This window comes from Pseudophryne corroboree, chromosome 6 (assembly GCF_028390025.1).
Source record: "Pseudophryne corroboree isolate aPseCor3 chromosome 6, aPseCor3.hap2, whole genome shotgun sequence".
NCBI classification, from domain to species: Eukaryota; Metazoa; Chordata; class Amphibia; order Anura; family Myobatrachidae; genus Pseudophryne; species Pseudophryne corroboree.
Window position 1 is genome coordinate 821,393,973 of NC_086449.1, and position 26,675 is coordinate 821,420,647.

General features: G+C 43.9%; 1 protein-coding gene and 1 long non-coding RNA gene across 2 annotated transcripts; both read right to left on the reverse strand.

Annotated features, from left to right (window-relative positions):
* Positions 1-978: 978 nt before the first annotated feature.
* On the reverse strand, positions 979-4,958 carry LOC134935798 (uncharacterized). Its single transcript, XR_010180405.1, has 3 exons — positions 4,838-4,958; positions 1,841-1,866; positions 979-1,298 (listed from the first exon to the last, which is right to left on the reverse strand). It is a non-coding gene; the product is annotated as an uncharacterized LOC134935798 (long non-coding RNA).
* A 568-nt stretch (positions 4,959-5,526) lies between these two features.
* LOC134934707 (poly(3-hydroxybutyrate) depolymerase-like) lies at positions 5,527-20,898 on the reverse strand. Its single transcript, XM_063930077.1, has 8 exons — positions 20,838-20,898; positions 20,224-20,343; positions 17,520-17,717; positions 17,293-17,384; positions 14,992-15,102; positions 14,199-14,231; positions 8,142-8,250; positions 5,527-5,552 (listed from the first exon to the last, which is right to left on the reverse strand). The coding sequence occupies exons 1-8, from the start codon at positions 20,896-20,898 to the stop codon at positions 5,527-5,529; spliced, it is 750 nt and encodes a 249-aa protein (XP_063786147.1).
* Positions 20,899-26,675: the final 5,777 nt, after the last annotated feature.

The window sequence follows — 26,675 nt, forward strand, 5'->3', positions numbered from 1 at the left end:
GACAACATTTTTGGGGGGTTGGCTGTCAATTCTGCCTTACGGATGGAGTCCAACACTGCTTGTACTCTGGGTAAGTGAGACTGCCAATCAGGACTATAGATGATTACATCATCCAGATAAGCATACTGTCTATGGGGCCTTAGAATTCTATCCATCATCCATTGAAAGGTGGAGGGTGCCCCATGTAACCCAAATGGCAACATCTTGTATTGGAACAACCCTTCTGGTGCAGACAAAGCTGTCTTTTCTTTGGTATTCTTGGTTAACGGCACTTGCCAATATCCTTTGGTTAGGTCTAGACTGGTCAAGCACCTTGCTGTTCCTAATCTTTCAATAAGTTCATCCACCCGAGGCACATAAATCATTGCAGAAGCGCAAACTCCCATCCGGTTTTGGAATGAGCACAATTGGACTTGACCACTCGCTATGTGACTCTTCAATTACCCTCATCTCCAATGGCTAAATCTGGCCTTGGAAAGGGGTGCTCGCTGTCATTATCTACCAGATGTTTGTATTCACTGCCCGGGGAAGGAGATTAATTACCAGTAATGCCCCATCCCTCCTGAAACACCTCCAAGTCTCATTTATTTTCATCCCAGAGTCGCGGATCTTACAGACACTATGGAGGATATTTATCAAAGCTTAGAGCAAGATAAAGTGGAGAAAGATAAAGTACCAATCAGCTTCTAACTAGCACAGCCTGTGACATGACAGGAGCTGATTGGTTGGTACTTTATCTCTCTACACTTTATCCCTTTCCAAGACTTAGTACATCTGCCCCTCCTAGCTTTGATAAATCTCCTCTTATGTTCCTTTTCCCTACTGACAGACAGCAGACAGACATTGAGACAGTAAGTAAGAAGTACATAAAAACCCCACACAAAATAAGCGTTTACTTTAATGTAGTTTATTATAAGAAGATAAAAAGATTCAAGGCACAGAACTGTAGGTGATTGTGTATGATCAACACAAAAACTCCTTCATCTTTGTTTAGACGTTAATAAGTCTATTAAAGACGATGGTGATAAAACAGGCATTTTCCCAAAGCTGCTTGCTCCTCCCCTAAAGGAAGCCACACCCACAATTATTCATTTTGGAATGATAACAGCAAATCATTTGAATTTTTTTCCCCCCATAACAATATTTGTAAATGAAAATGTAACAGCCAATCCACGTGTCGGGAGCGTCCGCTCGCCCCCATTCCCGCCTTCACATCTTATACGGATAACGTTAGTACTGTCCAAAAGTTCTCAGCATCATCCTTTCCACGCCGGTCATCTGGTAACCGTTCTTGTTAGCTGTAAGTATGAGCGGAGACGCACGTTACCAATAATGTGGGATGGGAAGGTAAGAATTAAGATTAAAGTGGCTGCCACTTGCCAATGCAAGGTGGGCGGGGAAGAGCTTCCAGATGTAAATAGTCTTCAAGCCCCGCCCACCTCTGTGAGCGCCGAGTGGGCGGGTATATGATGACCGGCTAAGCATCATCATCCTCTTGCCCCTCCTACTTGATGACATCAACAACATCATCATCATCAGGTCACGCCCATATCTTTCCATATATGTTTGTGCAGATTCTACAAGCCAGGAGGGACTTCCACACCCTATTAGCCTATCCTGCTCCTCACCTCTATGGGGGGAATTAAAGCGTTACGCATGCCGGCGGCCACTTGATGGCACCCCGACGGATCAATTCAAGTGTTGCTCCATTTGGGCGCCCACAGCCGACTGCGCTGACATTACTGTTATGTTATTCCGTCATTTTGACGGGCTGGTAACTAGTAATAGTATAAAGCTGGCTGAGCACGTAGCTGTGACGGGGAGAATTCAAATCTCTTACCATATGCAGAACTGCTGTATCCCCACCTGTAGAGGGAAATACAATTATAGATTAATAATAATAATAATAATAATAAATGCAATTACACCTAATAATCATCATTAAGCATAATAATAATTTAAACTAATAAAACATAAATAAAACACAATGGGGGTCATTCTGACCCGATCGCACGCTGCAGTTTATCGCAGCGGTGCGATCGGGTCAGAACTGCACATGCGCCGGCTCCGCAGTGCGCCGGCGCATGTCAGATGGCCGGAGTTCGTCTGGCCACTATGATCGCCCCTGCCTGATTGACAGGCAGAAGCGGTCTCTGGGCGGGGGGGGGGGGGAGCGGAACGGCGGTTTTTGGCTGCCGTTTCGCGGGCGAGGTCCGACCAACGCAGGCGTGGCCAGACCGAATGGGGGGCGGGCCGCAATGGCTGCGTGATGTCACACGCAACCGCTGCGGTCCGGGGAGCGAAGAGTAGCTCCCGGCCACCACGCTAAAGCTGCGCTGGCCGGGAGCTACTCTTGAACTGCAAAGGCATGGCCGCTGTGCGATGCCTTTGCAATTCTGCGGGGGGGCGGCACTGACATGCGGGGCGGGATAGCCCTGTGCTGGACGTCCCCCCGCATGTCAGTGTGATTGATCGTAGCTAAATTTAGCACAGCTACGATCATCTCGGAATGAACCCCATTATATACAATAATACAAAAATACGTCAGTATCGGCTATTGATGTGTCAATGATCCTGGGAGCGAGGAAACATACATGTGCTGCGCATGTCACATGTCATAGGGCCGCTGGTGAGGTAGGTGCTTATATAATATGGGTAGTGGCAGACCAGGACAGTGACTGCGGGAGCGCCGTGTAACGTATGACACTGCGCAGATAAGCGTTTGCTACATACTGTAGGGGTGTAAGAGGAATCAGTGGTTTGGATGCATAAACAGAAACAGGGATGAAGTGTAAAAGGAGCCTGCCTGACGTAACCGCCTACAGTGTGGGTTACCCTGTGTAAAGCGGGCGACTACCCCCCGAATGTTGGTGGAGCGCTCTATCGGACTCCAAGGAGAGTAAACTAGATTTCACAGTGAAATGGGTGGCGCATGGGCTTGAATCAACTAACGGCACGGGCGATGTGACGCGTTTCGCCATAACCTCTGCATCTCCCACTTGGACGTTACCTCCACAATTTCCCCCTGGGGGCAGAAGTAGAGGTGTGCAGAGGTCTCAGTGTAAGGAGGTAGGAGGGGGGGAGGGGAGCGGGCAGCGTGATACGTGGGTTTTAGTAGAAGTGTACAGATATTCTGATAAAAAGAAGTGTTATGTTTGTAGTGTTGCGGTGTTTAATGGCATAACCATAGCTCATGGCTGGTGCTACGCGTTTCTCAGTCACCAGTTGTGTCCCTGTGGTCGGTGCTTGTCCCCCTGCTCAGTCTCGGGTACGTCAGCCAGGACTTAGATTTGGCTAATAGAACCCAGACCTTGTTACAATGTAACAAAGATGTGCATGCGGATGAGGTCATGTGACAGCGAACGGTTGGGGTTTAGAGTTTAAACTTGAGTCTCACGGAAGTTGATGTTTTCCATCCTTAATGCTCCACCTGGCGACAGTAATCAGGGGGGAATCTGGACATCATGTCGTCTTGTTATCGGTATGTCATGTTTTTGTCTTCTCTCGGGAATGTCTCTTTGGGGTCTACTTACTAAAGGTCGATTTTGATTGATTTTTATCAATTTCAGATCGATTAAAATCGATCTTAATCGATATTTGGCTTACAGGGCTAAAACACACATTTACTAACAGATGTTTTATATTCATTTTTAAATGTTAGTCAAAGAGTGTTTTAGCTCTGTGAGCCCAACATCGATTAAGATCGATTTTGATCGATCTGACATCGATTAAAATCGACCTGTAGTAAATATACCCCTATGTCTTTGCTGCGCTCACTAAGGGGCCTACATATCAGTATTGGCCCAGAGCCGGCCCTAGGCATAGGCAAACTAGGCAAATGCCTAGGGCATTTGGTATGCTTAGGGGCACCAGCAGCTTGTGCTGATTAAAATGATATGTGGCATGCCTATATTCTGTGTGTAACTGAGGCTGTATCTGCATACGAAATGCTACATTGCAGTGTGTTCCTGGAAATCACTGTAATGTAGCATTTCGTATGCAGATACAGCGGCAGTCGCACACAGTATATAGGCATGCTGCATATCATTTTAATCAGCAAAAGCTGTTTGTGCATCCTAGCCACATAGTAATGCAAATAAGACGCATTTTCATAAACAAAAGGCGCCCCAACGTTAGCAGAGCTGCCAGCTGACTCGTGCCAGGCATGTCCTGCAGAACTAGCAGTGGTGCTAGGGGGCATAAGCCAAAATCTTGCCTAGGGCATCATATTGGTTAGGGTCGGCTCTGTATTGGCCAATTGGAAAGATATACTATAACCTATCGCAACGATAGAAAGTCTTGTTTGGGCCAAAGTACCATAAAAAGTTCCTAAGTGCAGTTGAGTGTGCGCAGTGGGACCGGAACCTGGGACTTGTGCTTCCAATTGCACTTTTGTAAAAAAAAAAAAAAAAAAATTATAATATTGCTTTTTTTTTGTAGAAATAGGAACAAAAATATATATACATTTTTTAATGCCGCTACTTCGAAAAAAATAAAAAAATAAATAAATTTAAAGCTGTTTTTTTACTTTACTGATGACCCGCTGAGATAGCGATAATGATGATCCATGGCCGGTGTACTATAATGACGGCTACAGCCGACGCTACTCGGCGATAGCCACTGCTGGCTGTATCCTTTGATAATTATGAAGAAACCTTATCTCCGGTGAAATTGCCATTTCCGCTGGAGGTTTGGCTTTCAGAGCACCACAGATTGACCTACACAATGCGGCATATCTATGTCAGATGTATTTGCCATAAATATGCCTCTGACCACTCCCCGCAGACACGTGGAGGTGCGGCCGTTACCCGTAGCGACGCCCTGTCGCTGAACTCACCAGTCCCAGCATCCGTTAGGGTTGGACATCATGCTGGATTTGGCCTGAGGATACAGGATGATGAAGTTATTCAGATCTGCCACCTGGTTGTAGCCGGTGTATCTGGCGTATTTATCACCGAGTTTCTCCCTGCAAGAAAATATATAAATCACCATTTAATATAATTGCTCCAGAAATAAAACTTGATCAATAAAAACAATTGTATCCAGATCAGGGAATGAATTTGCAAATAGTGTAAGAGCAATAACAGTCACCGTATTACATTAACATGTGTCAAACACTGTACGTTGAGCTAAATAAGCCCAGCGCACCGTCTGTCGCGCATCTGCCGCAGCGTTCCAGCTTAGTAAGGGTGGCGCTTCTCTACCTAGCAGGATGGGGTAACACACGAGAAACATAGGAACATAGAATGTGACGGCAGATAAGAACCACTGGGCCCATCTAGTCTGCCCCTGTTTACCTTTTTGTAACCTCAACCCTATTTGAGCCTTAGGGGGACATTTACTAAGCAGTGATAAGAACGGAGAAGTGAGCCAGTGGAGAAGTTGCCCATGGCAACCAATCAGCAGCTCGGTATCATTTTATAGTATGCAAATTATAGATGTTACTTCAGTGCTGATTGGTTGCCATGGGCAACTTCTCCACTGGCTCACTTCTCCGCTCTTATCACTGCTTAGTAAATGTCCCCCTTAGTTCTTGATGTGCAGATTACACTCTGTGGATTAGAGGAACCATACACAGGTCATGGGCCTATACTGTCATATCAACTCAAATTCATTTGACCCCATCTAGATACTCAATTGGAGGTCTTCGTCCCACTACCCTCCCAGCAGGGGTGGTCTTCAGTATGCCGGCTGTCGGGATCCCGGCGCACAATATACCGGCGCCGGGATCCCGACAGCCGGCATACCAACACTTATTCTCCCTCTGGGGGTCCACGACCCCCCTGGAGGGAGAATAAAATAGCGCCACCGTGCCCGCAGCGTGGCGAGCGCAGCGAGCCCACAAGGGGCTCATTTGCGCTCGCCACACTGTCGGCGGTCGGGCTCCCGGCACAGGTATGCTGGTCGCCGGGAGCCCGACCGTCGGCATACCATACTACACCCCCCAGCAGACAGATATGTCCCGTGGTGGGAAACATCAGAAGTATCTCATGTCTGAAAACATGTGTTCTTACATAAAGTGACACTTATTGTAGAACATTTAGGGGTCTATTTACTAAAGCCTTGGAGAGTGGAGAGAGATAAAGTACCAGCCAACCAGCTCCTAACTGACATTTTTCAAACACAGCCTGTGACATGGCAGATAGGAGCTGATTGGCTGGTACTTTATCTCTTTCCACTTTATCTCTCTCCAAGACTTAGTACATAGGGGGTCAGTCTGACCCATTCGCTCGCTGCGTTTTAACGCAGCAGAGTGAACGGGTCCCTACTGCGCATGCGCCGTAGTGCGCCGGCGCATGCCAGATGGCCGAAGGCCGTAGCAAGTATACGATCGCCTCTGCCTGATTGATAGGCAGAGTCGATCCCTGGGCGGGAGGGGGCGGAACGGCAGCGTTTGGCCGCCGTTTCGTGGGTTTGGTCCAGCCAACGCAGGCGTGGCCGGACTGAACGGGGGGCGGGCCGCAGCGGCTGCGTGACATCACACGCAGCCGCTGCGGGCCGGGGAGCGATGAGTAGCTCCCAGCCAGCACGCTACAGCTGCGCTAGCCGGGAGCTACTCTTGAAATGCAAAGGCATCGCCGCTGTGCGATGCCTTTGCACTTCTGCGAGGGGGGCCGGACTGACATGCGGGGCGGGCTAGCCCTGTGCTGGGCGTCCCCCCGCATGTCAGGGAAGATGATCGGAGCCCCATAGACTCCGCAGTCTGTGACTGTGCTGTTCTCCCTCACTGGCCTTTGCCCAGTTACGTCTCCTCAGTTATAAGGGGTGGTATTCATGTGACCGCCGGTCAGCTGACCGACAGTCACATGACCTCCTCCACCAGCCCGACGGGTCACTGTCCCGATGGTCGGTATGCCGACCAACAGGGACTATTTCCACACGTGGGTGTCCACGACACCCATAGAGTGGGAATAGAACCCGTGGCGACCGCAAGTCGCCACCGAGCCCGCAAGGGGTTTGCTGCACTCGCCCCTCCCCACCGGGATCCCGGCGTCGGTCAGCCGTACTACACCCGTTATAAGTGTAGATGCAAATGAATATGGTTGTTCATACATCTTCCATACCCGGAACATGCGCAGTGCCAAAACACAATACGCCCCAACAACATGCGTGCATACGACTGCGCGCCAGCCGCTAAATATGAAGGTGAGAAATACGATGTGCCCTTACCTTGCTTGGAGACAGCCATGGAACACAATGTGAAGTCTGCACCCTGAAAGGGAAGGAAATGACCCTTTAGCGCTAACCCAGGCCTGACCAACCTGTGGCTCTCCAGCTGTTTGTAAAACTACAAGTCCCATCATGCTTTGCCACAGTTTTGCTATTAGGGAAGGCTAAAACTGTGGCAGGGCATGCTGGGATGTGTAGTTTTACAAACAGCTGGAGAGCAACAGGTTGGCCAGGCCTGCGCTGCTAACCAGTTCTCCATGAGTTCCTGAGGTGGGGCCTAATTACCAGGAGGACCTGGGGATACTGCGCCATAATGCAGCCTCGTACTTAATGCGGTTTATAAAGGCGCCTGGCATCAATCTTTACATTTTAAATGCTAATTGGAAAATCTTACTTAGGAAATAACGAGCTGATTTAGCAAGGGCAATAAACCTGTAACCAGCAAAAATGCAATAAGGCTTTTTGTTGTCTCACCATATACAACAAAGGGTCGCCAGGGGCGATAGCGGTGTTGTAACTTCTGCTTATGCAGCAATAAATGTTGTACAGACATATATGGAAAATGATATAATATAATAGTAATAATGATATAATACATCTGTTCTATATAGTACATGCCGCCACCACTTGTCTGGGGATTAGCCGTACATTGCAAGTGATAAACCAGTGATAAATGCATCAGCCAATCAGCTCCTAACTGTTAATTTACATATTGGAGCTGATTGGCTGGTGCGTTTATCACCTTGCATTTATCACTGGTTTATCACTTCCTTAAGCCTTCTCCAGGTTATTACATCTGCCCCATTGTTCTGTAAGGATTGATCTTTCCGTGGTATAGGCCTTTCTGGGTTGTGACCATACGAGCGCACGTTGTTCTTTACTTAAACCCACATCCATGCTCCCCAGTCCTCCCAGCTAGCAGATGGGGGCTCACACCCTTGACTGCTTGCACCTTACGGCCGGACACTTACTTGCTCCGCTCTGGCAGGATGATGGGACGTAGACGTAGCCAGCGGTGTCCATTCCGTAGGTGGAAGCAGGGGCCAGTTTGAAGTATTCTGACTGGTCATATAAGATCAGCTGAGGTGATAAAAGACACAAGACACAATATACATCAGCCTAGTGTACAATACTACACAAATCACTGACAACGTCCATCTTTATATACATGGTGGCATCTGCTCTGATCCAGAGAAGGGTGATATCCCCAAACCAGGAGTAGACCCCAAGAAAAGGACACAGATGTAGAGATGATTCCATTGTGGTGAGACAGGTGAGGGATTAGAGGGGGCGGATGTCACAGTAAACATAGGAGATTGTTTACAGGAGCACAGACAATAAATCCTTTAAGTACAAAGAATTCTCTGCTTGTCAGTAAAGTATTTATACTAGTATTCCTCCTATAAAGTGCTTATACTAGTCTTCCTCTTATACAATGCTTATACTAGTCTTCTTCCTATACAGTGCTTATACTAGTCTTCTTCCTATACAGTGCTTATACTAGTCTTCTTCCTATACAGTGCTTATACTAGTCTTCCTCCTATACAGTGCTTATACTAGTCTTCTTCCTATACAGTGCTTATACTAGTCTTCTTCCTATACAGTGCTTATACTAGTCTTCCTCCTATACAGTGCTTATACTAGTCTTCTTCATATACAGTGCTTATACTAGTCTTCTTCCTATATAGTGCTTATACTAGTCTTCTTCCTATACAGTGCTTATACTAGTCTTCTTCCTATACAGTGCTTATACTAGTCTTCTTCCTATACAGTGCTTATACTAGTCTTCCTCCTATACAGTGCTTATACTAGTCTTCTTCCTATATAGTGCTTATACTAGTCTTCTTCCTATACAGTGCTTATACTAGTCTTCTTCCTATACAGTGCTTATACTAGTCTTCTTCCTATATAGTGTTTATACTAGTCTTCTTCCTATACAGTGTTTATACTAGTCTTCTTCCTATACAGTGCTTATACTAGTCTTCTTCCTATACAGTGCTTATACTAGTCTTCTTCCTATACAGTGCTTATACTAGTCTTCCTCTTATACGGTGCTTATACTAGTCTTCCTCCTATACAGTGCTTATACTAGTCTTCTTCCTATACAGTGCTTATACTAGTCTTCTTCCTATACAGTGCTTATACTAGTCTTCCTCTTATATGGTGCTTATACTAGTCTTCTTCCTATACAGTGCTTTTACTAGTCTTCCTCCTATATAGTGCTTATACTAGTCTTCTTCCTATACAGTGCTTATACTAGTCTTCTTCCTATACAGTGCTTATACTAGTCTTCCTCTTATACGGTGCTTATACTAGTCTTCCTCCTATACAGTGCTTATACTAGTCTTCCTCCTATACGGTGCTTATACTAGTCTTCTTCCTATACAGTGCTTATACTAGTCTTCCTCTTATACGGTGCTTATACTAGTCTTCCTCCTATACAGTGCTTATACTAGTCTTCCTCTTATACGGTGCTTATACTAGTCTTCCTCCTATACAGTGCTTATACTAGTCTTCCTCCTATACAGTGCTTATACTAGTCTTCCTCTTATACGGTGCTTATACTAGTCTTCCTCCTATACAGTGCTTATACTAGTCTTGCTCTTATACGGTCCTTATACTAGTCTTCCTCCTATATGGTGCTTATACTAGTCTTCCTCCTATACGATGCTTATACTAGTCTTCCTCCTATATAGTGCTTATACTAGTCTTCCTCCTATACGGTGCTTATACTAGTCTTCTTCCTATACGGTGCTTATACTAGTCTTCCTCCTACACGGTGCTTATACTAGTCTTCCTCCTATATGGTGCGTATACTAGTCTTCCTTCTATATGGTGCTTATACTAGTCTTCTTCCTATACGTTGCTTATACTAGTCTTCCTTTTATATGGTGCTTATACTAATCTTCCTGCTATACAGTGCTAATACTAATCTTCCTCCTATACGGTGCTTATACTAGTCTTCTTCCAATATGGTGCTTATACTAGTCTTCCTCCTATACGGTGCTTATACTAGTCTTCCTCCTATACAGTGCTTATACTGGTCTTCTTCCTATATGGTGCTTATACTAATCTTCCTTCTATGCGGTGCTTATACTAATCTTCCTCCTGTACGGTACTTATACTAGTCTTCTTCCTATACAGTGCTTATACTAGTCTTCTTCCTATACGGTGCTTATACTAGTCTTCCTCCTATATGGTGCTTATATTAGTCTTCCTCCTATATGGTGCTTATACTAGTCTTCCTCGGGTGTGGTTCGTTTTATCGACAGTGTCTAGGTCGACAATGTTTAGGTCGACCACTATAGGTCGACAGTCACTAGGTCGACATGGATGGAAGGTCGACAGGGTTTCTAGGTCGACATGTGCTAGGTCGACAGGTCTAAAGGTCGACATGAGGATTTTTTTTTGTGTCGTTTTCTTCGTAAAGTGACCGGGATCCCAAATTAGTGCACCGCGTCCCCTCGCATGGCTCGCTTCGCTCGCCATGCTTCGGGCATGGTGCCTTCGCTTCGCTCGGCACACTTTACCGTTCCAATCGTAGTCCACGTGGATCGTTAAGTATGAAAAAATCACCCCCCCCCAAAAAATGTGAAAAACTCATGTCGACCTTTAGACCTGTCGACCTAGCACATGTCGACCTAGAAACCCTGTCGACCTTCCATCCATGTCGACCTAGTGACTGTCGACCTATAGTGGTCGACCTAAACATTGTCGACCTAGACACTGTCGATCTTCAGACCGGATCCCGTCTTCCTCCTATATGGTGCTTATACTAGTCTTCCTCCTATTCGGTGCTTATACTAGTCTTCCTCCTATATGGTGCTTATACTAGTCTTCTTCCTATACGGTGCTTATACTAGTCTTCCTCCTATATGGTGCTTATACTAGTCTTCCTCCTATACGGTGCTTATACTAGTCTTCCTCCTATACAGTGCTTATACTAGTCTTCCTCCTATACGGTGCTTATACTAGTCTTCTTCCTATACAGTACTTATACTAGTCTTCCTCTTATACGGTGCTTATACTAGTCTTCCTCCTATATGGTGCTTATACTAGTCTTCCTCCTATATGGTGCTTATACTAGTCTTCCTCCTATACGGTACTTATACTAGTCTTCCTCTTATACGGTGCTTATACTAGTCTTCCTCCTATATGGTGCTTATACTAGTCTTCCTCCTATATGGTGCTTATACTAGTCTTCCTCCTATATGGTGCTTATACTAGTCTTCCTCCTATATGGTGCTTATACTAGTCTTCCTCCTATACGGTGCTTATACTAGTCTTCTTCCTATACGGTGCTTATACTAGTCTTCCTCCTATATGGTGCTTATACTAGTCTTCCTCCTATATGGTGCTTATACTAGTCTTCCTCCTATATGGTGCTTATACTAGTCTTCCTCCTATACGGTGCTTATACTAGTCTTCTTCCTATACGGTGCTTATACTAGTCTTCTTCCTATACGGTGCTTATACTAGTCTTCCTCCTATATGGTGCTTATACTAGTCTTCCTCCTATATGGTGCTTATACTAGTCTTCCTCCTATACGGTGCTTATACTAGTCTTCCTCCTATACGGTGCTTATACTAGTCTTCTTCCTATACGGTGCTTATACTAGTCTTCCTCCTATACGGTGCTTATACTAGTCTTCCTCCTATACGGTGCTTATACTAGTCTTCTTCCTATTCGGTGCTTATACTAGTCTTCTTCCTATACGGTGCTTATACTAGTCTTCCTCCTATATGGTGCTTATACTAGTCTTCCTCCTATACGATGCTTATACTAGTCTTCCCCCTATACGGTGCTTATACTAGTCTTCTTCCTATACGGTGCTTATACTAGTCTTCTTTGTATACAGTGCTTATACTAGTCTTCCTTTTATACGGTGCTTATACTAGTCTTCCTCCTATACAGTGCTTATACTAGTCTTCCTCCTATACGGTGCTTATACTATTCTTCCTCCTATACGGTGCTTATACTAGTCTTCCTCCTATATGGTGCTTATACTAGTCTTCCTCCTATATGGTGCTTATACTAGTCTTCCTCCTATATGGTGCTTATACTAGTCTTCCTCCTATACGGTGCTTATACTAGTCTTCTTCCTATACGGTGCTTATACTAGTCTTTCTCCTATACGGTGCTTATACTAGTCTTCCTCCTATACGGTGCTTATACTAGTCTTCCTCGTATACGGTGCTTATACTAGTCTTCTTCCTATACGGTGCTTATACTAGTCTTCCTCCTATACGGTGCTTATACTAATCTTTATTGTTACACAAGTGATTTACATTCTGACAACTTAATGCTATCCACCACTATGATAAATAGATACAACTATAATTTACTATACTATACATCAGGTAACCTTTCTTCTCACAAGTAGATAGGGTAGAATATAGTTAACAGTAATTTACAAATCATGTATTCATCAAGTGTGTGTGTGTGTGTGTGTGTGTGTGTGTGTGTGTGTGTGTGTGTGTGTGTGTGTGTGTGTGTGTGTGTGTGTGTGTGTGTGTGTGTGTGTGTGTGTGTGTGTGTGTGTGTGGTGGTGGTGGTGGTGGTGGTGGTGGTGGTGGTGGTGGTGGGGGGTGGTTAATGTGAATATTACAGTGTACCTCTGAATACTGGATTGACCCATCAATTACAATATATATTACATCCATATTTTAAAAACTGGTGAACTCTTGCCTGGGACTGGCTGGCAGTGGGGGCAGTGAGTGGGGCATTTACTATCTCTCTTATATGTTTATTCAACATGTAGATAATTCTACATGAGAAACCATTTGTGGTTAATGATTAAGAACGTTTAAAGGTGATAATTCCCTATGGTAGAGGCCCTTGCATGCTGCACACTTCTGTTCTGTGTAAGCTGAGAGGAGATTCAAAAATAAAGGGGATAGGATCCCTGTTGATACATGTCAGCTCACAAGTAGGCAGATCAGAAACAACTACCATGTACTATTTGTGTTTCTCCTTCACAATTGCACTGCACTGCATAAGGCTATAAGAAGGATCTCAGTATTTATAATTTTTCCTTGGTTGTTTGTTCAGGTTGATATTAATGATTTATAATTTAGCAAAGTGTCTGGTTACCACGGAAACCACAGTCACATGGCACATGTAGTGAGCAGAGATACTATTGAACACCTCCCTGAGCTCTGTATGTTATGTATACTGTAAAATACTCCCCTTCTACTCCCCCTCTACCTTCACATGAAATGCTGAGCCATATTTTTCAACCCCCAGAGAGATTTTGAAAAGGAAATAATTAGGAGGACAACCAAGACAAATGACAGAAATGAACTTAACTTGATAAAAACAAAAGCAATGTGACATTGTGTGTAACTTGTGTGCCTCACAATGTACCTGACCCACATTATCAAGTGAGTCATTTGCATTTCATATGACATATACATTTATTTGTAGTCCTATCAGACAATAGGCTCTAACTGCTAGATTTACTAAGCAATAGCTTTTGGAAGACACAGATTTAAGGTGGTTTTGTCCCTGAGATTTAAAACTGCAAACTAGCTGGCCAAGGTTTGCTGGGTGGAACATTTTACCCCTTTCACCCCCTTAGGAGTCAAATTTTTAAAAAAATCTCTGCTTAGTGGGTGGCTGCAAATAACTGTCACAGTTTCCAGACCCCCCAGCAGGTCACATGTCCCTGGTCAGCCAGCAGGTGCACAGGGAGAGTTCACCAACTGTCACAGTTTCCAGAGCACAATGGTGATGCATTGTAATTGGCAAGCGGGAGTTTTGCCACATAACTCCGAAATGAAGCAACCAATTACAATGCCAATTATTGTTCTGCAAATCTACAGACCAAGACTTTTATTTGGTTTCTGATCAGACAAAGGGCATCGTAGAAATATGTCACTCATAAAAGTCATCCTTCCGCAAGCCTGAGACATTATGGTAATCAGTGCTACCTGATTCATCAATGAAAGCCGGACATTAGGATTTTTAAAAAGTAATGCACAGCGTCAGTGTCCCAGCACCCAATTAAGTCCCGTAATTTAGTTACCTGTCCGCTGAGTCCGGCTGAGCTGCTGGGTTTCTGTAAGGGAAGAGGAAGGCTGTGAGTATTGGTGCTTTGTCCTTTTATCTCCATTTAGCTCTTTTTATAACAGACCTGTCTATGGGGGTCATTCCGAGTTCATCGCTAGCTGCTTTCGGTCGCTGCGCAGCGATCAGGCATAAAAAAAGTCACTTCTGCGCATGAGTATGCAGCGCAATGCGCACGCGCGTCGTACTATTACAACGAACGATGTTGTTTCACACAAGGTCTAGCGAAGCTTTTCAGTCGCACTGCTGGCCGCAGAGTGATTGACAGGAAAGGGGCGTTTCTGGGTGTCAACTGACCGTTTTCAGGGAGTGTTCGGAAAAACGCAGGCGTGGCAGGAAAAACGCAGGCGTGGCTGGGCGAACGCAGGGCGTGTTTGTGACGTCAAAACAGGAACTGAACAGTCTGAAGTGATCGCAAGCGCTGAGTAGGTTTTGAGCTACTCTGAAACGGCACAAAATTATTTTGTAGCCGCTCTGCGATCCTTTCGCACTTCTGCTAAGCTAAAATACACTCCCAGTGGGCGGCGGCATAGCGTTTGCACGGCTGCTAAAAACTGCTAGCGAGCGATCAACTCGGAATGACCCCCCATGTACAAAGCCTTGGAGAGAGATACAGTACCGGCCAAAAAGCTCCTGTCATTCAATTTGCAAACACAGCCTGTAACGTGACAGTTGGGAGCTGATTGGCTGGTACTTTATCCCCATCTACTTTATCTCTCTCTTAGTATGTAGACCCTTGAATCCCAGCTCACCTGAAGACCCCCGTAGATGTGATTCAGGGCTTCATAAGCGCCATTGTAGCCGCAGTTGTTGATGTATTCCATATTGGTTAATGCGCAGGAGCCTCCGTAGCTGTCTGTGGGCTGTAACAATTGGTCTAATTACTGTAGTCTACATACTGTACCCAGAGTGTTTTAAAGACAAGAAAAAACACATGTACTGTATATACATATAATATGCATTTACATACGTTCAGTCTGCATTCAGTACAATGGTTTTCATTTCCCCCCCCCGTATCAGGGTGACCTAAGTCGTGTCCGGTCATTAGGTCGACCTCGCTTAGGTCAACAGTCAATAGGTCGACCACTATTGGTCAACATGCATAAGATCAACATGGTCTATAGGTCGACATGGTCACTGGGTCGACACGTACTAGGTCGACGTGGAAAAAGGTCGACAAGAGTTTTTCACACTTTTTTTTTTCTTTTTCATTTTTTAAACTTTTTCACACTTTACGATCCACGTGGACTACAATCGGGAACGGTAACCTGTGCCGACAGCAGCGGTAGCGGTGCGAGGGACCTTGCCCGAAGCATGGAGAGCGAAGCGAGGGGACACGGTGCACTAATTGGGGTTCTACGAAGAAAATGACACCAATTTTTTGGGAAAAAACTCATATCGACCGTTTCCCTTGTCGACCTAATGACTGCGTCGACCTATTTCAGGTGTCGAACTAGTTACTGTCGACCAATAGTGGTCGACCTAATGACTGTCGACCTAAGTGTGGTCACACCCACCTAAGTAATGTCATACACCATCAGCAGTAATACAGTATTGTATCTTCTCTATAAAATACCAGCACTGACCACTAGATGGCGCTGTAACGTTCTATCATTAATACAATTGCTAACAAATATTCCTATGCCTTCCTTTCTTATTTTTATGGTAAATGTACAGTAATAAGTATAACGTATATTTTCCCACATACAGAAGCTGAGATGTATGACATAGTGTTAAGGGTCCCATACACTAGGACGAATTCATCCAATTTCGGGCATTCGGGCCGATATATCGGATGAAATCGGGCATTTTGGAGGTGTTTCCAATCCGACCCGATGCGCGGTCCCGTGAGCATCGGATCGGAGCCCCTAGGTCGTTAGTGCTGCATTCGTCATATGTCAGATCCCGCAGGCATGGCTGGGATCGCATACGATACATCGTAGGCAAAAGGACCGCATACGATGTATCGTATGCGGTCCTGCCGCCTGGGAAGCTGCCGGGCGGTTCAAGGGTGATCGCCTGCGACATGTCGTAGTAGTGTACGGGGCCCTTTACTGTCTGCTGTATAGCTCAGTACAAGCTGTTACTCTGCCGTTCTGTGCCCATGCGTGGGATTACTGGCAGGAAGTCTGCTCTGCAGAGGAAAAGCAACTTTGCCCGCAGTTCTGTGACGCAGGAACAATGGCATGCAGGGGCAAACGCAGGATTTCTGGTGGGGGGGTTTCCAAATGTTTGATTTTAGAGCGATTGCATAATAAGCATGTAACAAGCTACAGTCTGCTCCAAACAATGTGCAGTGTGTGTAATACCAGTAGGAAGGTGGGCTGTCTGGGGGCGTGGCCTCACGATCGCGTCATCGTGGCTCCACCGCACGCTATACAGTGCTGAGAAAATAGGCACTGTATATGCTATGATGATGCAACTCAGCTCATATCACGTCATTGGATCCTCTTTGGACCGCCCACTAGTGCGGTGGGCAAGCCGGAGACTTGCCCATCTTTCCATGGGGGAGGGAGGGCCGGGAGCACCACCTGATTTTTGGGAGCCTCCCAGCCACAGCTCCTTTACCCTGCATGTAATGGCCGCTGGTCAGGAGGTGGGAAAGGGGGGTTTCTGGGCGACTGGAACCCCCCCCCCCCTGAGTTTGCCTACGGCATGGGCAGTTGATTTGCCAGCAAGGTGAGAGCTCTAGAACTAATACTTTGTAAACCCGCATGTATAAAACCTAGGAATCTCTGGGATTATGCAATGTGTCGTTCCTACACACAGGCAGCAGCATAACCGCTGAGTTCCCGACACGTGGGCACCAATTCGCTCTATGAAGGCTGCCAACAGCATCAGTGCTGAGCTCCTCAGGATAACAGACATAGGCATGAGGGCATGGGGGCATGGCGCGGAAGTAAGAACCGTTAAAACATAACCATGGGATCTGGCAACACTGGATATTAATATTTAAATTTGTATAAGAATCCAATAGTGTAAGACATATACTTTCTGTATGACGCAACTGGCGTTTCAGCTTTAGCGGCGGGTTAATAAATGGGCTCTCTCACCATGCCATGCACTGCAGCAACGTCATACACGGTCCTGATGTTTGCAGAGTTGACATAGGCTCTGTAATAGTCCTCTTGCTTTTTCACCACTCCTACAATAGAGAACAAAGAGGTTGGAGAAACGCGTGGAAATTATACACGTTAAATAACATCCCAAAATACACTATATATATATATATATATATATATATATACACTGAGCGGAATGGATACAGAGGGCATCTCACCTGGAACCACAGTTGTGTCACGGGACCCTGAGAAGATGTAAACTTTGCTGTTGGCCAGATTGGACACTGGATCCACCAGCCCGCTGTTGGCGTAACTCTGCGTCTGCGTCTTCAGGGAGTTGACGTCGATGCTTGTCGGCATTGACATGCAAGCACCGGTGGCAGTCATCATGCTTCCTTTCGCGCAATAGAATGGGCCTGCGGAGGGGAGAGGTCGGCTATTAAAACACAGTATATTCAGTATAATTACACCTGAGTATTAACCGTAGGTGTTATATGATGCATTTCCCATGTTTGCTCCTTTCTATAACTCCTGCTTCTTCTCTATGGGAGCAGGCCACCGTCCACTATCTGCGTGAGGGATTCTGCATGCATTGCATTGCGGTGTATGTGGGAACAGTGATAATTTTGACAAGGGTGTTTCATTTCGTTTTAGTCTTAGTCGCTTACTTAAAATTGTAGTTGGTTTAAAGACACATTTTAGTCTTTTTTCTTCAATTTAGTCAAGATTTAGTCGGTGGATCTCAGCTTTCATTTGAGTCTAATTTTAGTTAATGTTTTGATTGTAACTTTTGCAAACTTTGATGATACTGTAATGGATTTTGCTGAAGAACATTTCTCTAAAATTCCCTTGAGAAGTTATACTATGTCTTTAGTAATCTAGGCTCAGAAGGCTGAGAGTGTATTACATTCTGAGTGTGACTTACCGTAGTACTGCCATATATCATTAGTAATCTAGGCTCAGGAGGCTGAGAATATGTTACATACTGAGTTTGACTTACGGTAGTGCTCCCATATATCATTAGTAATCTAGGCTCAGTAGGCTGAGAATGTGTTACATACTGAGTATGACTTACCATAGTGCTCCCATAAATCATTAGTAATCTGGGCTCAGTAGGATGAGAATGTGTTACATATTGAGCATAAATTACCGTAGTGCTCCCATATATCATTAGTAATCTAGGTTCAGTAGGCTGAGGATGTGTTACATAATGAGTCTGACTTACCGTAGTGCTCCCATATATCATTAGTAATCTAGGCTCAGTATGCTGAGAGTGTGTTACATACTGAGTCTGACTTACCACAGTGCTCCCATATATCATTAGTAATCTAGGCTCAGTGGGATGAGAATGTGTTACATACTGAGTCTGATTTACCGTAGTTCTCCCATATATCATTAGTAATCTAGGCTCAGTAGGCTGAGAATGTGTTACATACTGAGTCTGACTTACCATAGTGCTCCCGTACATCATTAGTAATCTAGGCTCAGTAGGATGAGAATGTGTTACATACTGAGTCTGATTTACCGTAGTTCTCCCATATATCATTAGTAATCTAGGCTCAGTAGGCTAAGAATGTGTTACATACTGAGTCTGATTTACCATAGTGCTCCCATACATCATTAGTAATCTAGGCTCAGTAGGATGAGAATGTGTTACACACGGGGGGGGGCTCTATTCATGAAGCAGTGGAAAGTGTGGAGAAGTGAGCCAGTGGAGAAATTGCCCATGGCAACCAATCAGCATTGTAGTAGTAACATTTATAATTTTCATACTATACATCTGTATAGGACAGCCGATTGGCTGCAATGGGCAACTGCTCCACTGGCTCACTTCTCCCTTCTTTTCACTGTTTCATGAATAGACCCCTGAGTCAGCTTGGAAACCTCTGAAATGCCCTAGGTAAAACTTCAGCCTCCTGCCTCCCCCCAATACCCACTTCTCAGTCCCTCAGGTAAAAGTGCAGTGGTGGGTTCTTCTAAGTTCCGCAGCTGCAGTCTGCATTACATACAGCATGGAAGTCACTTTCAGAGACATACTACATTTAAGTAAAAGGCGGACTTATTGGCGCCCACCAGATCCCTGTGCCTGCATTTACCCCATAGAATGTCCTCGTTTTTATTTAGAAATTAAAAATCGCATGTTGTATTTATAATAAGTCATTAGTGAACACAGATGACAACGTCAAACATCAATATTTGTATGCAAAAATATTATGATTTCAGCTATTGCCTTTCATCTTAAATTCTATAGATAAATAGACAAGCCCCAAAGTATATATGTATAGTTTTATAATTATCTTTAATTTATAAGGTGCCACAAGGGTTTTGTATCACCATACAAGGGGATAAAACTGACAACAGACCACCTAAATATAGAACAATACAGACAGAGGGTATATTAATGCACATAGATACATAATTGCAGTGAGCCGTTAGCATAATTACAGTATGCAGAGAAGAGGAAAGAGTGAGGGACCTGCTCAGGTGAGCGGACATATAAATAAGCTGCAGGTTGCACTGCAGACACAAGGGCAGATAAAGCAATACACAGTCATGTTCTCCTTTTTAGACAAATATAGATGTTCAAGCCTCTTGTTTAGATTTAACAAGCAGCAGCAATGTGGACCAATGGAAAGTTGTCCATAGAAACCTATCGGCTTTGAAGTAACATTTATCAAATACATTCTATAAAATGATAGGCAGAATCTGATTGGTTGCCATGGACAACTCCTCCGCTGGTCCATGTCTCCACTCCTTGCCCTGTTTGATACATCTCCCATTAGTTCCTCAGAAAAAAAATGATCTTAAATATTTTCAGGTTTATTGGGAATGTGCAAAGTACCCATTCCTCACCAGCGTGAGCAAATAATATTTTCAACCAATCACATTGATCTATCAAATACCACCTTAAATTCTAATTACCTCCAGCAAATAGGCCAGCTCCTACAACTTTCCTAGACTGAGCAACATGGAACTGGACGGCCATGAATGATCCTGAGGACAATCCAGAGACTGAAACTGTACCGTCAAGGTTGTATGAGCCTGTAACGAAGAACATTTTTGAGTTATAGCCATACATTGATCCTGTCCCGGTGTCCCCCCTCTACAACAACTCATTTAATCCCGCATTTTCAGGTCATTCCTCTCTGATGTAGAGACCACATTGGCTTTATAAAAGTATAATAAATATTTTCCATAACAGGTCGAGCTCTTGAGATCACACATGACATGTCCTGTTATTATTGCCACCTGTTTCGCTCTTCTTCTTATAAACTCTCCTCATCCGTGTTCCCAACTCAATTGCCTCCAACAGAATTAAGGTTTAGTTTTGATTTTTGAGAGCAAAACTGGACAAAATTCAACAACTAAACTACAACACCTGAAAATGTAAATGGGACATGTTTCTAATAACATAATTCCCGTTGCGTGATACCTAAGATACTCCCAAGTGGACTTCTTGGCTATCCTCTTCGAAATGTAGAATATCTTTATGTAAATGCCATAACCTATCCTTTTGTAAATAAGCAAGATCTTACCCAGCTTGACCTGTCCATGGCAGAAGCCAACCAAGGCAAGTAGAAAGGCAAAACCCTTCATTGTTACCAGTAGAACGTTATACTGATATGAGGAAAAAGTCCTGATGAACATTAGAGGACTAGGGTTTTATATAACAGTAAAAACAAGTGGTGACCTTGTATAGATAAACTGTTGATTTGGAAACTGTGCTAAAAACATCTCCTAACAGCTTTAGCATTAAATGTAGATTAACTCTCATTATTCAAATAAGATTTAGAAAAGTAAATAAAAAAACACTAGAGCCACCGCTATCACACTAATCTTGTTTGTCAAGGGTTCAATAAAGTTTCTACGAGACTGGAGAAGCCTTGTAATTACTCCATTAGACTTTAGTTTTTTTTAATCATTTTTATTATTTATTTTGCAGAGACAAGATAGCCCAAGTTCTTGGTTGGTTGCCTTGGCCATTGAGTTTTATGAAATAGCTCTCTACTGAATAACAACTTACAGATAAATGAATTACGTAGACAAAGCAGAGGAACGCTATACAACACGCAGATTGCCTAGAAATTGTAGTTTGAACTTGAAAAGTGCTGGTAGGCAGTTACTGCCTGCATATAGCATTTCTAACCCTGAATTTTTGATATTTTGATATGCGTGCATCCTATAAGTACCCGTGGCGGTATCTAATCATGTATAGCCATAATGAGTATTCTGACTGGCAAAGTTGGAAAATAAACAGGTCTGCATGTTGCTTGTGTTAAAATAGAATCTATTCATATAGAGTCCATCATAACTTATTTGTGTTGGTCAAACTTACAACTGCCCGCCTACTCTACTTATCATACAAAAACAGGATTGATCTGTGTTTTTTTGACAAAAAACAAGATTAAAAATAAATAAATATTGAACAGATATTTTCTACCTACCAGATTTCCGACTGTGTTCTCTTGTCCTGGAGTTTAATTCATTCTGGAAATAACCTCATTTCAGAACCTTCTCAAGACAAAAATAAGTGAAAATGAATGTTTCAGCCATAGTCCTCCTTTTCTCTTTCCTCTAAGGTGTACATCTTATACCCCATGAGTCTTTTGTGATAAGTTTGTGCTTAAGACCCTGCTCTTGTTGAAAATGATGTGTGTGCAGGTGCTGATATTGCAGAGTTATATAACACACCAGTGGATGGTTCAGACTATTAACAGCCCAGTTACTTAACCAGTGGTGTTGGTTTATTAATAGCAGGTTTCAGTCATATGGACTGTTACATGTACACAGGTGATGGAGCGGAGTTTGAGCGGAGTTATGTACAGCTCTCCAACCGGTTAGTGTATACTGCAAATGGATAGCAGTGGAGGGATGTTGGAACACATTGTGGATTGCAGGTAATCACAATTAATTCTAGAGTTCTGCCTCTCTGTTGAGATTGTTTCCACCATTATCAGCTCTCAGAGTCTCAATTCTGTGACCAGTTCAATTTTCTACAAGACTTTTAGAAACATACAGTAGAAACATAGAATTTTATGGCAGATAAGAACCACTTGGCCTATTTAGTCTGCCCATGTACTGTACACACACACACACACACACACACACACACACACACACACACACACACACACGGGTTAATTTTTGTTGGGAGCCAGTTAACCTACCAGTTTATTTTTGAGTGTGGGAGGTAACCGGAGTACTCGGAGGAAACCCATGCAAGTACAGGGAGAATATACAAACTCCACACAGTTAGGGCCATTGTGGGAATTGAACCCATGAAATCAGTGCTGTAATGTTAACCATTACACCATATGCACTGCATTCTGCAATCTTTTTTGCAACTTCAGATTTCTCTGTGATGAAGTACACGTGTGTCATCCTTGTGAAGTCATCACAACGTGTGAACATCACAAAGTATCTGTATCCACTCAGTGACTTTACTTCCATTGGACCACACACATCTGAATGTTCTATCTGAAGTGGTTCTGTAGCTCTGCTTGCTGATTTTGGAAATGGCTGATGACATTGTTACCCCACAAAACAGCTCTCACATACGGGGTTCTTTGTGTTAGTCAGTGACATTCCCATGACCATCCCTTTCTGTAGCTTCTGAACACTGTTATATCCATGGTGACCAAATCTTCTATGCCAGAATTCCAGTGACTGTGACTCAGTTGTCATCATTGCATAACAGTGCTGTGTATCAAGGACATACAATTACTGACATCTTGTGTCTGCAACTATGACCATCCTTTTCTGTTTTGCAGAATACACTTTCCTTTAGCGAAGTGAACACAGTAGCCTCTCTATTCCAGGACACTGATAAGGTTTGTCTCTATCTCTGTTATGTAAAGGAAGTCTTCGATCTTTGTGACTTTTGTCATTGATTCAACTCGGGCTTTAATTGTTCCAACTTTTGTAATTGTATGTACATGATTACCTATACCTTTGAATGTGATAGGGTCAGATTTGTAATCCATACATTCCTCCCTCTCTCTTGCTACTAAATATTTAGTTGGTGAAGTCAAGTTTGAAGTTAGGATTTTGCATCTAGGTAGCATATTCCAATAAAAGCCACGCAAGCTTGGGTCTAAAAATACAAATTCTGCAGAAACCTAAAAGTTAAGCTAAAAATCATCCTAGAGAAGGGCATACAGTAACCCATATCCACATAACACTGTCCTCTCGGCCTGGGGAGAAACATATTCACTCAGCTATAAATGAACTAGTCTAGCAAACCCTCAATCAGAGAAATAGTATTATAATAACTAAAACTCCTAATAATAAAAGTGTGGGAATAGAATATAAGAGAACCATTTGTCCGGCCACAAAATAATCCACTTAATCATCCCAGAATTAACGTGCGCACTTACCAACACTTCCGGCACAGTATATCTGATCGCTGGTAAAGGCAGTCCTGCAAAGTCTTTGGCTAATGGTCAGTGCAACTTTTCCTGGCGTTTTCAGGAGACTGGTTGCCCTAACAACCCAGATAGGTCTCATATGGGACATGTTGGATAAACAAGTGGCACCTACAGAACGCACCTGGTGACCTTTAATAACACCGCTCACACTATATAAAGTAGACCACCATGGAAACCAGCAGGCGAATTAAAGAGTGATCCACCCCAACCATTAGGGTTCCTTATGCTTAGGGAGTACTGGCAGGGGTTATGGCTCTTGTTCTACTGGTCATGGATCATGCCAGTCTCCGTGGGTCCTGTCACTGTCAGAATAAGGGAGACAGTGGAATTGATCCCTATCAAGTGGAAGAGATATGAGGAAAATTGTCTAAGAGCTACTTGGAATGGGTGGCTATAGCTTCTTTGAGAAAGGTTGTAGAGAAGGTGGTAGCTTTGGAAGACCCCCTTTCAATTATTCATAGGCAAATGTAAGGGGGGGGTTCCAGTAGCCCTGAAACCCCTCTTCCTCATAGCTTGGCCGACGGCCACTACATGCAATATATATGGTAGAATGGAGCTGCTGCACATGCCCAGTGACTGCAGAAGCTTGGTCATTGCACCAGAGAGAGAGAGAGAATCTGGGTAAGTGGGTTACCGTGATTATTGGGCCTGCATATGTCTGACGTACTGTATTACATACATTGCACTAATTATGCATCCTTCATGGGCTAGTGACAATCGCTCTAAAATCAAACATTTGGAAACCCCCCCCCCTCCAAATATCCTGTGTTTGCCCCTGATTAATTAATGTGCTGTGTTTTATTGAGTGTGTATATACTGTTCTTGCAACCATCTCTTTTCCTAAGTGATTCCGCTATCAATGATTTATAAATCTGTTCTTTGTCATATAACTACCAGGGTAACCACAGTCACATGGAGCATAATGTAGTGAGCAGGGAGGCTTTGACTCCCTCCTCTGAGCTCAATCTCGGACAGTAAAACCCTCCCTCTCCTTCTTCCCCTTCTGTTTTCACATTACATGCTGAGAGCTGGGAGAGTGTGTGTGTGTGTGTGTGTGTGTGTGTGTGTGTGTGTGTGTGTGTTATAGTAGTGTATGTAGTGTATCACTAGTGTGTGTGTGTGTGTGTGTGTGTGTGTGTGTGTGTGTGTGTGTGTGTGTGTGTGTGTGTGTGAGAGAGAGAGTGAGTGTACATGTCTGGCAGCCATACGAATCTACCTCCAGAGAGGGTTTGAAATGGAGATAATGTTTTGTATGAGGGCAGCAAAAAAAAAATATTTGAGGTTAAATAACAAAAATGACTGTCCAATGTATGTCTAATGTGTTATTTAAAGGGACAAGAAAACTTTCCATATGAGATTTTTGGTTGAGAAGACAATTTTGTCCAAAATATGATTTTTTTTTCCGTGCTCCATGCTTTTGGCTGTGAATTATTGAAGTGATGTCAATCTTGAACCAAGTTGTTAAACTCATACAAGAGAAAACATTGAAGTAAGTGATATGAGTTAATGTGTGCGGTAGATGGCAGCCTCACATCCTCATTCTATACATTGGACCAATTTCTAAGGGTCTAAAAAACCTGTACGTGTGAACAATCCCTTACATTTATCAGAAATAAGCAGCAGGTGGATTTACGACGCTGGAGGCCACAAAATATAAATTTATCTCCATACGTTAAATCTTATCTGACTCGCCGGCCTTGACACACTCCCCAGTGCACTACGTGTTTATCTCAGCGTTCTGAAAGTCAATTTAGGGCTCAATAACAACTGCATTCATCAATTATAGGTCCATTATAATGAAAACATCATCTGGATAGAACGAATTGTTACTATGAGGTGATTCATACATCTTAGTTGTGTTCATCTTATCTGATTGCTATATATTCCTTTATAATTACATTTTAATACTTACTCCCAATGAGTTGGGAGGTGGGTCCTGTTCATTGCGGCTATACACAGTGTGTGTGACAGCGATTGGGTGCTATTAGGGGAGGGGAGGTGGCTAAAGGACAGGCTAGCGCTTCACAAGAACTAAGTGTATCCTCCTGGGGCTGTGACCACACCCACATTGTGTTGAAGCCACTCCCCCCACGGATCCCAATGATTGTTTCTGAAATATTGGAAGGTAGGATGAAAGTAAAACTTACTTCTAAAATGTGGTGTATTTCCCGTTAAAAGATCCCCCGATGATAAGTATTAATAAAAATAATAATAATAATAATAATTTGTTACATCTTTATGAGGAAAATTACATGGCTACGCTGATTCCCCAGAAGCATGAACACTGTTAGCTGTTACCAGAATTATCCATGGAAGCTTTTCCATTTAAATAAGCCATTAGCCAGCTCTTAATGGCAGGACCCTTCGCCCTCTTTGTTCTTCCCTTTCACTGTCCTGGTCACCAATACTCCACTCCCTTGTCTCCAACCCTTCAGCGACTCTGACTCGATTTGCACACCCATTCCATGGGCACAGGACGTACTTGCCGATTTCAGACAAGTCTCAGTCTGGGAGAAGAGGAGAAAGTGGGCGGGATGGGGGCGGAGTGCCCACAGTGACATCATAGCAGACCCACCCCCTGTAGCATTTTGCCAAGATTCCCGGCTTGGTGATGCTGGAGGTGGGCAAGAGCGCCAAGATTGAGGATGGACCCGGGTAATGTGTGGGTGGCCAAATCCGGGAGACATGATCACAGACGGGCCATACATTGGGCCGAATGTAACCTATTAGTTACATAGTTTCCAAGGTTGAAAAAAGACAATTTGTCCATCGATTTCTGTCACGTCTAGCAAAGTTTGAGGATCCGGCAGCTGAGATTTGCCCGAGGAGGTAGCAGGCTGTGGATGAACAAGATGAGGGGGTTGGATATAGTTCCTTCGCATGGGACACGGAGCAATGAAGAACATAGGCGGGGTTTGAGAGTCAATAGAAAGTATTTATTATGTA

Bases quoted from the DNA above. Each gene is read 5' to 3' on its own strand.
- LOC134934707 (XM_063930077.1), bottom strand. From the start codon at position 20,898: ATGAAGGGTTTTGCCTTTCTACTTGCCTTGGTTGGCTTCTGCCATGGA. The intron at 17,385-17,519 runs GTGAGATGCCCT...TCTCTATTGTAG, and splicing joins TGACACAACTGTGGTTCCAG to GAGTGGTGAAAAAGCAAGAG. The intron at 14,232-14,991 runs GTGAGCTGGGAT...CTTCCCTTACAG, and splicing joins ACATCTACGGGGGTCTTCAG to AAACCCAGCAGCTCAGCCGG.